General features: G+C 39.1%; 1 protein-coding gene across 4 annotated transcripts in view; it reads left to right on the top strand.

The window, feature by feature from the left end:
- Positions 1-13,787, top strand: part of TASP1 (taspase 1) — a 245,179-nt gene extending 231,392 nt beyond the window's left edge. For all 4 annotated transcript variants that reach the window (XM_033095350.1, XM_033095348.1, XM_033095349.1 and 1 more), the window contains one exon: positions 12,747-13,787. In XM_033095350.1, the coding sequence (XP_032951241.1) occupies positions 12,747-12,839 (93 nt within the window). In that variant the 3' untranslated portion in view covers positions 12,840-13,787. The remainder of the gene's footprint in view (positions 1-12,746) is intronic.
- The last annotated feature ends 339 nt before the right edge of the window (positions 13,788-14,126 follow it).

Raw genomic sequence — 14,126 nt, 5'->3', positions numbered from 1 at the left:
TGCCTCCAAAAGCCCCTCAGAGAAGAAATAGCTGAGATATTAAGTTACTTATATAAGACCACACAGCTATAGAGAGGTAGAGCTAAGATTCAGGCCAGACAATTTGAATTCCAGAACCCAAGCTTTATATCATCTGGAGCGGCATAAGCTGGAGATGTGTATTTGGGAGTCTCAGCATATAAATACCTTTTTAAAACTATAAGACTGGATGAGATCACCAAGAGTGAACACAGACAGAAGAAAAGTGGCCTGAGTCCTGGGAAACCTGAGTCCTGGGAAACCATGTATATAAGTTGGGGAAATGAGGAAGAACCTGCAAAGGAGACTGAGAAGTTATGGCCCTAGAGGTTGAGGAGAACTAGCTGAGCACGAGGTCCTAGAAACCAAGGGAAAAGGTCTTTCAAGGAGAAGAGAATGATGGATTTGATCAGGTGCTGTTGCTGGGCCCTGTGTGGACGTTGTAATACTTTATTCTTTTTTACCAATGCCAGGGGGTAGAATGAGGACACTGGGAGGCCTTCCAATATTAAGGCTTCTTAGACCCCTGGTCTAGAACAGCAGGGGTCCTAAGGAGAAGGTGATACAAAGTCCTAGGACCAAATGAGATTTTAGTTATTTCTTAGAAGGGATATTAAAAAATTCATAACCTGAGTTCTGGGAAAATTTAGACGTGGGTTTTTTGGGGAAAAAAAATATTTAAACAACATTTAGAGGATCTCTATAAATCAAAACTATAGAGAATGTTAGAATCAGAAAGAATATAATTTCAATCGTATTTTTCATTTTTATGTACAAAGATGCTGAAGCCCAGAGAGCTAGTGACTTTCCAGTCCAGAGACTATCTAATCCTTCAGCAGCAGATTTAAGGCTCAAAGCCAGTTCTGTGAATCCCAGAATCGTCCTGAAATTTGTTGGTAAAATTTGTGGTAATAGCTTTTCTGAGCAAGCCTTAATTCACCCTGAAAAACTACTTAGTCATAAGCTTCCTGCAGTGAAAGGTGTGTGTCTTACAGAGCTAGATTTAGAATTCTTCATGGTTCAAGGCTTTGTGGGAGTAAAGAGAGCCCTAAATTTGGAGTCCTGAGGCTTTCATTCAAGTCTCAATTTTTCCACTTCCTCTGTGACCGTAAGCAAACCACATAACCATTCTGAGCCTTGCTGCTTTTTCACCTGAAAAATATGTGTAGTATACATCTTTCTACCTGACATGGTATTTTGAAGGTCTTCATGCAAACGCACTATGGAAAGTAAAGCATTATGCAAAAATAGGGACTTGGTGTTTTTATTAAGATTTCATAAGGAACTAGTTTCCGCATCTTACAAAAACATAATTGCCTTCAGAGCAAGATCCATGTGCGTTTCATTCTTCTTTCCCTCATCGTAAGTGCAGAATAAATATTTGCTAAATAGTGAAGAGCTTTTATCACCTTTAGCAAAATGGAATACTCGTGATAATTCTCCATGTGAGTGGTGGTGTAATAGGGATTATGGGGATTGCCATGTTTATGTGGATGCCTTCACTGCGCTTTTAAGCTAAAAATAGGAGGGCAGTCTTGTCTGATGTTGCCTCTGAAGTGTGGTGGTGTCTGTATGGTAAAAGAAGTCACAGAAGTAGCCGTGAGACTGGAACAACATGCTGTTCTCATCAGACAGCATTTTAATCTTATTTTAAGGCTCCTTGGACATGATATTTATATGTGAGAACAATAGAGCTTTTCCCTTTATGTAGCCTTGTTTCAGTACTAATAATGAAATTTGCCATAATGCTGTCTTTGTGTTTTGTCCAGATTTACCAAGGGATCTTTTTATGGCATCCTTGTTTTAAATGTGGAAAATGAGGTAGGGGTGACATACAGTAAAATGACTAACATATGGCATTAATTCCTCATTCTGTTGATATTTCTCATTTGTTAGGTTGAATTTAGGAATCACATCTTCAAATTGCTGTGGCCTATTTATTACTTTCAGCTTAAAGCAATGATGGAATAGAAGTAAAATACTTTTTTTTTCATTAACAATGTATGTATACAAAGCTACATGAAATCAGTGTCAAAGAATGTTAAAACTTTGAGACGCTACTCTAGAGACCATCTAACACAGAGTCCTCATTTTACTGCTCTGAGACTTTTCCTGATTTGCCCAGTATCACACAGGCTTAGGAAGTGAGCATCCAGATCTGTTGACCTGTAGTTAAATGGGGCTTTATTCTATAAAGTATTCACATTATTTTGGACTATATTAAGCAGGTTTGTGTGAAACTGGCAACTAGTTGAGTACATCTGCTTTCAGATTGAAGTCTGAAGACCAAACTATTTTTAGAGCAGTAAACTACATTCCAGGGTTTAATGCTGCACATAAAGAATGCTCAGAATATACTTATTCACAAGTTGTGTCTCCTTGAAAGACAGCTCTTGAAAGCCGTGGGCAGGGAACTTATGGGAAAAGGATGGGGTGGGTAGGAGGGGGTCTCCTGATTCAACTCATTAAGGAAAAATAAAAGCCCATAATAGACACAAAGCAATAAAACCAACCAGACACACTTCCCCAGCCCTTCTCTCTGGAGTGGGTCATTTAAGGTCTATCATGTTTGTGCCAGTAAAAGGAAGAGGAGAGTGACTATTATCACATCAGGTAAGAATTCACTATGTAAGGACATAAGATGTGCTCAGCCAACGGTGCCACCTCACAGTACCAAATTTACATGCCTGAATAGCACAGTGAGAAATACAGTAGACAGGCCTTGCCTGTAGCAAACTGGATCTTTACTCTACAAAATATGTGCATATTATACTAAGAAATTTCATGTGACGCTGTCAGTAGATGGAAAAATATAAGTTACCTAGGACTTAACAATTTGATAAAGAAGACAGAATTAACAGGAGAAGGGAAAATGGTAGGGAAAAGGAATATCTGCCTCTTCAGATGCTCACAATAATGTGAAATGGAGCTGGAGGCACCCTTGTCTCTCTAGGCTGGCGTCCTGCTTTCCAGAAGGGCAAATGCCCATGCAAATAAGGTTGCCCTAGTGTTTCCCACGTTCCTCCTCATGCTAGATTCGTCAGAATTCCATTAACGCAGCAAAACCCAACAGAACAAGGCACTCAGCCCCACTTGACCACTCGCCAGGTTGCTGATGTCTCCGATGGTCTCTGTCTGCAAGAGGATAATGTGTGTGCAGTTGTTGTGTAAGAGAAATTACAGATAATGTCAGATCATACTATGTCAGTCTTGGGAAACGTGTAGGCTTTTTCCCCCCAGTTTTAAGATTCAACGCTTCAGTATTATTTTGAGTGCCTAATTTATACAAATCTCTTCAAAAGTTTACAACAAATTTATAAACCATAATCAGAAACTAAAAAATTCAGAACTATGAAGTGCCTAATTTGCAGTTTGTTCTCTTTCATTTCCTATCCCTCATTAAAAAAAATTTGTTTTTAAATCTTTTAACAAGTATTCTGAGTCCCTAACATATGCCAGGCTATCTTTTAGCAATGAACAAACAGAGAAAACTCCCTGCCCTTGTGGAGCCTTTGTGCATATGGGGGAGACAAGCACTGAATAAGACGGAGAAACGAAATGGGTGGACGGTGAAATAGCGGTAAGGATATATGAAAAGCTGAGGCAGAGAGGGCAGCGCTAGTGAAACTCAGGTGAGTGGCTTGTGTTAACCTTCTGGAAAGGTGGCTTTTGAGTAAAGATCTGGCAGAAGTGAACACGTAAGCCAGCGGACAATGGATGGAAGAGCTTTCTGTTTGAGAACAGCACACATGGTGGCCTTGAGGCAGGAGTGTGCTTCCTGGTTGAACAACAGAGTAAGTGGAGAGGGAGAGGACCTAGCAAAGGAGAGTGCAGGGGGATTTCAGCTTAGAGAACTAATGGCGACCACAACATATGGGGGCATTATTGGATTTTACTCAGTGTCACTTTAGGATCACCATAAGATCACTATGGAATGAACTGTTTCCCCCAAATTCATATCTGGAAGCCCTAAGCCCCAGGATGACTATGTTTGGAGATAAGGCCTTTGAAGAGGTGATTAAGATAGGATTATGTCCTTAGAAGAAGAGGCAGAGACACCAGGAATGCACACGCACAAAGAAAGGCCATCTGTAAGCCAAGGATAAAGGCCTCAGAAGAAACCGAACCTACTGATGCCCTGACCTTGAACTTCCAGCCTCCAGAACTATGAGAAAATAAATTTATGTTATTTAAATCACCCAACCTGAGGTACTTTATTATGGAAGCCCTAGCAGACTAATACATTTTGCTAACACCCAGTTATCTTTGACAAAGAGAACTTTCTGCTAAGTAGTCAAGTTGATCTTGAGCAAACTTTACAATATTAGCTGACAGCAATACTTATTTTGTGTCAATCCAAACAGCTGACTCATCCTACAGGTACTGTATTTGACTTTAAACAGATAGCCCTGCAGATTAGTCATCCAAAGCTGAGCTGGGAAATTAATCCAGCCAGATACAGTTTCTTTTGCATTGACAGATTAAAAGCAGTTCTTACAATTATTTTACTTCTCCTTTGTGTTGTCTTTTTTTTTAAACATAGAATTGGCCTTTGGCTGATACAAATGTAGAAGTAAGATGCCATACCTTCTCTTTCCATCTCTTTATTCTTCCAAAACATGCTCTGTTCTTAATCTCTTACCATTGTTCTTCTAACAAAACTTTCTTAACATCATAAAAAATGATGGAGGGAAAGAAGAGATTGGCTGCTTTTGGAGGTTTATTATTCTGAACACTGTGTTTAAAGATAAACTGAGGCACATTCAAAGTTTTTAAAGAGTTTATTTGAGGAACAGTCCATTGGACTTGGGTAGCACCAAACTGAAAGTGGTTAGGAGCACTCCACCAACAGGAGCCAGAGGACTTATATAAAGTGCAGAAGCAAAAAAAAAAAAATAATAATAAAAATAAAATCATGTGAGTGGCTATAGCTTAAAGCCTAATTGGCTGTTTGTGATTGGTTCAGGATGCCGCCACCTGAAGCCAATTGGGATTAATCATAACCTCAATGAAAGAGGAACACCACATGTTACTTGTCTTCTGAGCACAATAATAGGAAGAACACAACCCAACTTGTGGCAAACTCTTTTGCCAAAAACACCCTTCTAAAGAAGGTAGCTGCTATACTTGGGTGAGGGAATGCGAAGGTTGCCATATATTTTTTTTTTTAAGAGAAGCTAGAAATCAAGATGCTTATGTACAACTTCCCCATTTTAAAATACATCTATTAATTTTTTTAACAGTTGGAAACACTGTGTGTCCCAAACCAAACAAACTTTCAGCTGTCCCTTCCTCAGGCCCAACACGTCATTTTGTGCCCCACTGCGTTCCAGTTCTTTTGCCTTCCAGTGCCAAGGCCTCTGGAAAGTCTTTCTCAGCTCCTTGATCCACATCCATCTACTCCCTCTCGACTTCCTGTGGCATTTGTGGTTGGGTAACTGTGGTATTGTGATTTACAATAAGAAATATACATTTGGTCTTCATGGTTCCTGACTTACAGCTCCTAAAACCCTTGGAATTTCCTGATAAGAGCAATGGAAGCATCATTTATTATAATATTTGGTCTTTTGTCCTCAGTTGCTGAACCATAAGGTGACATAGGTGTGTACTTATTCATAACAGCCCCCTTTCAACCACGTCTGAGATGATGTTAATGAAGTGACTTTTGGAAAGCCTCTAGGTAGCTTAAAGATGTGGACTGGTTGCCAGGGAAACCAACCATGTGATGAGAGAGGTGGAACTTTCAGCCCCGCAACCCCGACCTCTCAGGAGGGGAGAGGGGCTAGAGATTTGAGTTCAGCCACCAATGGCCAGTGATTTACTGAATTATGCTTGTGTAATGAAGCCTCTAAAAACATCCCTGCACTGCAGTTTGGAGAGCTTCCACATTGGTGTGTGTGCATGTGGAGGTGCTGGGAGAGAGGGCTTGGCGGCCCTGTGCCCCTCCCCACACACCTTGCCCAATGCATCTCTTCCATCTGCCTGTTTCTGAGTTATATCCTTTTATAATAAACTAGCAATCTAGTAAGTAAACTGTTTTCCTGAGTTCTGTGAGCTGTTCTAGCGAATTAGTCAAATCTGAGGAGGGCATTGTGGGGACCTCCGATTTATAGTCAGTTGGTCAGAAGCACAGGTGACAACATGGACTTGTGATTGGCATCTGGGGGAAGTGTCAGTCTTGTGCGACTGAACCCTTACCTGTAGGATCTGATGCTATCTCCAGGTAAATAGTGTCAGAATTGAGTTATTTGCTTGGTGGTATTGGAAACCACAATTGGAGTATTCTACCCGTGGTCTTCCTCCATGGTTACAGAGGAACCCTAAGTACATGCTTACATGCTTTTGTTAATGGTTTTCTAATCATTTCATACGGCTATACTTGTCTTCACAATAGTGTTACATGTTCATAGAAGGCAATTTGCCAGTATTCTAACACTGGTTTTCTCCATAGCACCCAAGCATGATTGTTTTTGAAATTTGGAAGATTAGTGATATAGCAAGCTGCCATATACAAAACCTTTAGCAATTGATAAATACTCAGCAATTGTTCATCATTCTATTAGGAACAGCAAAACAGCAGCATAAAAAACACTGGTCTAAAAATATGCATTTTCTTCAGTCCTACCTTTTAGCACGCAGTCAATTTTTCATTAAAATATCTCATTCTATTTTTGCAGACTATCAAACTTTTCAAATAGAATTTTCCAGTTCTGGGATACCCAATAATCTGCAGTAGAGATTGTGCTGCATAATGTTTTTTTCTATGGGTATGTGGTTTTTTTGAATAATAATTAACATTTATTGACATGTGCTTTCATTGCATGCAATGTATCTTGTAGTCCTTATCAGCCTGATAATAAATGCTACTGTTGTACCCATTTTAGAGGTGGGGTCTGAGAAGTTAAGTAACTAGTGGAGGTTACACAGCTAGTAAGTGTAGGGGCCTGGATTGAACATTATTGGTGGAAATAACACCAGCTGCTATAACAACCAAACCCCAAAATTTATAGTTGCCTAAACACAAGTATGTGTCTCACTCAACATTAAATCCAAATTGGGGTTTCTGATTAGCAGAAGGCTCTCCTCCAAAATGCAATTCAGGGTCCCAGTCTCCTTACATCACATAGGCCTTAAGATCATCAGAGAAAGAACCTGGACAATGGTACATAAGAAGATTTTCTGCCAGGCCTGGTAGTGGCACGTATTACTTTAGTCCATTGGTTCAATTTCGTCATGTACCCACACCCAGCTGCAAAGGAGGCAGGGAAATGTAGTCCAGCAGTGTGTTCAGGAAGAAGAGTAAATGGCCCCAGCACCCACCGTGCTCTGATTCTGTAACCCATGCACATAGCCATGATGATAAACTGCCTCTGTAATTAATTTTAGAATTGGACATAGTATGTTGTATGCTACATGTACTTTGTTTAGCTACTGGTTGATGAAAAAACCTCTGTCCTATTTTGAAATGGTATTTCTTAAATGGCTCTATGTTGAAGTCCTTTTCTAATGTCACTTGTTCTATTTGTAAATGCATGCATTGCTTTGACTATAGTCTGTTGCTTCAAGCTCTCTCTATTTTTAAAAAATAGAAAACCACGGGGATGTTAAATACAGCCTGGGGAATATAGTCAATAATAACTAGGTATGGTGCCAGATGGGTATTAGATTTATCAGGGTTATCACTTCTTAAGGTATATAAATGTCTAATTACCATGTTACACATCTGAAACTAATAGAAGATTACATGTCAACTATAACTGAAAAATAAATTTAAAAAAGTAATCTAAAAAAGATGAAAAATAATAAAACCAGAAAACGAAGCCTTCACAATTATGAAACCAATGAATAAAGTATTTTTAAAAGTTTTTTTGAACTGTGTCTATCTAGATTTTATTTTCCTGACCCCACCAAAGGAGGATAATAACTTGTTTAAGAGAATCTTTTCTTGACTCTGTGACAGATCTCAAGCAAGTCTCCTAAGAGTGGAAAGATGAATTAAAATATAACCACTAAATAAAGGCTTTGAGACTTTTAAAATTAAATCGTGTGCTCATAGTTTTCCTAGAAACCACAAAAGAGCACTCACTAAGGTGGTCTTAAAAATTTTAAAGACGTGAGTATGAAAGATAGGAAGTCTCGGCTGCTAGTTAGACTGATTAGGACAAAAGCAATTAAATAATTTCTGTATTATTTTTTGTTACTTTAACTTTCTCATTTTGAAATCTTCAGGATAAATATGTTATTGGACAATGTATTTGTTCTCACAAAAAGATATAGCCCGAAGAATACTGGTTTTGAATAGTCAGTTTAACTCACAAGTTGATAATTCTTCAAGGACCAGTCTGTGCCACTCAGGGAATTAGCAAGAAGGCAGAGAACTATATCTACCAGGCCAGTGGGTTCCACTGGTGTGGAGCTGTTAGCATCTGAGAAATCTAAAGTTCCATCTCCATTCTAACAACATAGTCACTTGGAAAGTGGAAGAATTTAGTCAGTTCTGTACTTTTTAAAAATCTTTAAAGAAATTCTACTTTTTAAAAATCTTTACTATGACAAGCTAGTTATGATTGACTTTTTAACCAAATTGATTGGTCACACTAGTTAAAACCCTTGAGATTCTTTGTTTATTCACAAACATAGCCTTGGAAGGTTTATTTTAGTCCCTCATCCACTCATTGAGCATTTCTAGAGAGTGCCTTCTCTGTCAAGCACTTTGTCAGGTTTAGGGAATACCGAGTTATGTGTAAGGCAAGCGCCTGCATCCAATTGACTTTCAATTAGAGACCTAAAATAAAAAAACAAAACAAAAATCAAGACAGTTACATCAGAGGACAAGAAATGCTCAGATGGGTGCTCTAGGAGCTAGTATGAGAGCTTCTAGACTGAGTGAAGGATCCAGTCAAGGAATCTTTCCTCGAGAAAGAACCAGAAAAAGATATTAGAGACATAAAATTGTGGTCAGAGACGTATATGAGTGGGGCATGTAGCAAGTGATGGAGAGAGAGAACCAAAATGTATCAGTGTGCTGCTTTTTCATCTTATCATTTTCGTGTGTTATTTCTCATTAGTTCTAAATTCCAATAAAAGTGCATTGCTTTTTAAATGGTTTTAAAGACACCTTGTTAAATTCTTATGCTTGTAGAATACCCTAGAGTCTGCATAGGCCTTAGACAATATAAAATACTTTATTGTACTTTTCAATGCTGACGTACAAGTTCGTTGTAGGAAGTGGTCTATTTTTAGCCTCTAGAGGAATTCAAACTTCTCTAAAAGAACAGAGCTACTCATATAAAACGTTCTCTTAAACAACTTCCACTGTTTATATGATTTGATGCTCCATTGAAATCTCCACAGAAAGCTTCAAATACATCTTGGCTCAGACTTTTTCAGACCAAGGTCACTTATTTTTTTATGAGTCAGAAGATCATGTTGATGGATGAAACTGGTGAAATATTGACATTTGGATGGTTTGACCATTTTATTCGTCTCAACACCGAGATCATGCCAATGTGTTTTGTAATTACAAAATCCCCTTTGACTAGAGGCTGATTTAGGGAAGAAGTAATCCTGAGAAGTTAATGTAACAACTAGCTTGTCTAGTTGAACATTTCTGTCTTATGTAAACAGCTCAATTTATACAAATCTTGGTGTATTTTGAAGTATTTTGCCCATGTGCTGTTAATATCTCAAGATAACTGTCATCATTTTCAATCCTTTTTTTCTTTTTCTTCCTAACTCTCCTTGACATTTTGTGATTTAGCTCAGTTTATTTAGATGTTCTTTTATCATAAACTTAATTGGAGTGGGAGTGTTAGAGATAAGTTTGGATTGGCCATCTGTGTTTTTGTAAATCTCAAGGGATTGCTATCAAGTCCCCTGGTCCGTGAGACAGGAATTTCTTCCTTCTAGTTCTGGGTCTTTTCCATGGGCAGCAGGAAATCAGTTGCTTTCAGACTGACACCCCCCTGGTCAAGTTGCAGGCCATCTGCTTGGACATATGGTCACTCTTTGATCTTTTAACAATTTATTCTCTGTTGCCTCTGGTGCCTGGGACACCAGGCCTGTCAGGAGGCCCCATTGGATTCTCCCTGACTCTTTGGGAAACATGAGGATGGATTTTCCTGTGAGCTTTTCTTTTAGGGACAGATATATTAACTAACCTGATTGAAAAATTTCAACTTATTTGTGAACAGAACCTGGTCGTGTTAATATTTCTCCTATGGGCGTCTGCATGGTGGATTCATTTCTAGCTAACCCCTTCTCTTAATGCCATCTTACGGAGAACTATTCTGGACCAGGTAGGAAAGTGTCATTTCTCCTTTGTACTTTTTTTTTAAATTGTGGTTAAAATATACAAGACATAAATTTTACCATTTTAACCATTTTTTAGTGTATAGTTCAGTGGCATTCAGTCCATTCACATTGTTGTGCAGCCATCCATTTGCAGAAATTTTTCATCTTAAGCTGAAAATCTGTACCCATCAGACAGTGAGTCCCCCTCCCCACTTCCTCACAGCCGCTGGCATTCTACTTTCTGTATTTATGAATTTGATTGCTAAGTACCTCATATAAATGGAGTCATATGATATTTGTCCTTTTTGTCGCTTTTTTTCAGTTAGCATAATGTCTTCAAAGTTTATGCATGTTGTGGCATGTGTCAGATTGTCATTCCTTTATCAAGCTGGATAATAATCCATTGTAAGCATATACCACATTTTGTTTATCTCTTCATACCTTGATGGACACTTGGGTTGCTTCCACCTTTTGGCTATTGTGAATAATGCTGCTATGAACCTTGTTGTACAAATATCTCTTTGAGTCCCTGTTTTCACTTGTTTTGGGTATATACCTAGAAGTGGAAGTGTTGGATCATATGATAATTCTATGTTTAATTTTTTGGTGAACCACCATACTATTTTCCACAGTGGTTCTGCTTTATTCTCGATCCCTGTGATAGCTGCACTCCTGTTTTCATGACCGAAGAGCGTGAGATTAGGGTTGAAATTGACTGAGGGGCTTCTATTCTCTCAGGGATCTTTTTTGTTTAGAACCTTTAAAAAAATTCATGAATGATACCTGGGGGAGTTGTGAGATTTGAGCTTTCTGTGCCTCATGTGACAAGGGCTGCTAGGTAGCAGAATCAGGCATGCCCTCTTCTAACTCCTCCCACAAGGTTAATGAGGCATCAAAAGAAACAAAAGGTCCACAAGTTTGCCTTTCTGTGGACTTCTCAGATATAATATATCTAAGCAGTGAGGCCCAAGTTGGTCCCTCAGATGTGGTAATAAGGCAGATTCTCTGGCACGGTTCCCAGAGGCCGGAACTTGGTACGTGAACCACTGACGCTAACACACCAGGAGACACTACAGAGACTGCCTCGTCCAACTCGCCACCCCAAAATCATGGGTCTCATCCCTGTAGGTTATAGGTTGCTTCCTACCTTGTACACAGAAAAACTAAGTACCCAGAGAACATTTCTTATTCTCCAGAACTTTCCAAATTGTTGACTTATGTCAACTACTCTATTAGGACTTGTACCGTGAGACACAAGAATAATGTCCACCCTCAACTACAAACCAATGATCTTACCTGTTAAAATTTATGCTTACGTGTTAAAATCCATCCAAAATTTATGCTTGCTTCAGTTTAGTTGCATGAGAGGACATCCGTCCCTCCCTAGGCTTGGCCACCTCACCAGCTGCGTCTAATAACGTCACCCAGCTTGAACTCACCTCGGTTCAGTCCTCTGGAAGAGCTTGTTTAGAAAAACAGAATTAGAGAGGATTACCTAAAGGATATGCAATCTCTCTGTTTTTGTTAGAAACTCCCGACATTTATCTATCCTTGGATTAAGCAGGACCATCAAAAAAGGAATTCCTGACTGACGTCATCCTGACCCCTTGTGGAACAGCTTTTACTGTCGTCCACTTGGGGCCAGCCTCCTTTGAGTAATGTCATAACATTCAACCCTACAAAGCTCCTTGTTGTACAGATGATGTCTTTACTTACCCACTACACATGGTACCTACTGTATATGAATGAAGCCCTACAGAAGAAATGGCTCCTGGGCCTCGGCCTAGGAACAGTTCTTCTCTGAGCAGTTGGGTTGTTACAATCCTGTGTCCCACGTGAACCACCTGTCTGGTCATGGCCACTAGGAAGCTGAGGGACAGGGCCGCAGTCTGTCTCTCACACAGGCACAGAGCGCAGGTTAGATTTTGAATGTTAACCTCATGCCTGTCTTTACCTTATTTTGTAACCTCTTATTTTTCTTTTTTCTCATTGCCTCATTTACTTTAGGTTGTTGAATTACATGAATTTTTGTAAGCTATTCAAATCCTTTAAGGAACAAATTGGAGGCGTAACATGAATGAACCAGATATTCTCAGTTGCTTTGAATGATCAGAGGACAAAATGTTCATAAATTATTAGCTTTCAAAGAAGCAGAATGAGCTCGATATAGTTGGCATTAAAACCACTACTATTCTGAATGTGACTAACGTGTAAGTTCTGCGCTCTCAAGGACCTTGGCCATCTCTGCATCTCCAGTTGCTAGTGTGTGCTTAGCGTGTGGAGATGCTAGATGTGAACAAGCAGGATCTCTCGGCACCTAAAGGTTCCCACCAGGCCTGTCGATGCTCGTGGTGCTCTGCTATTTCCTCCCCCTTTGTCACACATGGGGGGACACAGCTGGCACTTCTAATGTTCTCCTGTTTTCCTTTCTGCAGACTCACATTTCCAGACTCCCTCCCGGTGCAGTGGCAGGACAGTCCGTGGCAATCGAAGGTGGGGTTTGCCGCCTGGAGAGCCCGGTGAACTGAACCTTCAGGCTGAGCATGAAGCACCTGAGAGGCATTTCAGAAGCTGAGCTTTTGGTTTGGTGTTTTAACTGAAGTTGGGTGTTTTATCATCTTCATTTTATAATTCCTATCGCAGCCTCGTGCACCGTATGCGACACTAGTGCTGCTATAGTTAGTGCTTAGTGACGGGCCTTTGGCAGGTGAGCGGGACTGGAGAGAGAGAGAGAGAGAGAGAGAGAGAGAGAGAGAGAGAGAGAGAGAGAGAGAGAGAGAGAGAATGTGTGCTTGCTTCTCCCTTGATGAAATAGAAACTCCTCCTTATTGTGTAACCTAAGACCAGGAATGATTAAATCATCTTTACAAAATATGTGCTTTAACTGTTTACAAGTAAAACCTAAAGTTGCAGGAAACATTTTTATTTCATAAAGAGGTACCTACTGTCGTGATGTAATGTGTCTGAACTGAAGAGTAAATCTACTTCTTTAAAGGATTTGACAGTGGAAGTGCTCCAGTAATAAGTAATAAAGTGTTTGTATTTGTTAACCAGTTTAAGTGGATCCTGTGGTAACTTAGACTGTTATTCTCATCCCTCATATGGGGCATTTTTCTTTAACAAAGAATGGTTTCAGTGAAACAATCTAGCAGAGAATTAAGGTCAGAACCTTTTTAAATAATAGTCTTATTGATAAAGTTTGTACTTCTTTCCTCAAGCTTTTCTAAGCTTAAATATTGCATAGCTTCGAGCTGTATGTACTATATTATGAAAGAATATGTAAAGAGAACATACAGTAATGCACAGTCCTTAATTTGTGTATAGTGGAATGTTATTTACAATGTAACTGTAAATAAGAAAGCAAAATTTATGGGAAAATTCAATATTATCTTTGTTTCTTGTTTAAATATATTTTTAAGGTAAAGGCATAAAAATAAAAGAAGCGTATTACTGGGTATATGGTGTGTGACTCCTCTTCGCAGACTAATAAATTATCTTTCGAATCCTAGATTATTGGAGAGCCATTTTTTATTTTGTTTGTAAAAAGTTACTTCTTCCAGAAATCATACCTTCAGCCTTCTTGCTTATGACTCTGATTGTTCAAAATCCAGTCTTATCTTTGTGCATTAGGTTGGGCACTAGCAAGGTGGAAGTAGAACTTAGTACATGATTGAATGATCAATACAGACATCCCTAAAATATCCACTGCAATTTTATAAAAATAACAAAGGGAAGGAATAAGAAGAGTTTGCTCTGAAAAATTGTAGTGGCAACTGAAAACTCAATGGTTTCAGTTGATAAATTGCTTCTAAATG

This window comes from Rhinolophus ferrumequinum, chromosome 23 (genome assembly GCF_004115265.2).
Source record: "Rhinolophus ferrumequinum isolate MPI-CBG mRhiFer1 chromosome 23, mRhiFer1_v1.p, whole genome shotgun sequence".
Classification (NCBI taxonomy): Eukaryota; Metazoa; Chordata; class Mammalia; order Chiroptera; family Rhinolophidae; genus Rhinolophus; species Rhinolophus ferrumequinum.
The sequence above is the reverse complement of the archived record's forward strand: the minus strand, read 5'-3'. Positions and strand labels throughout refer to the sequence as shown.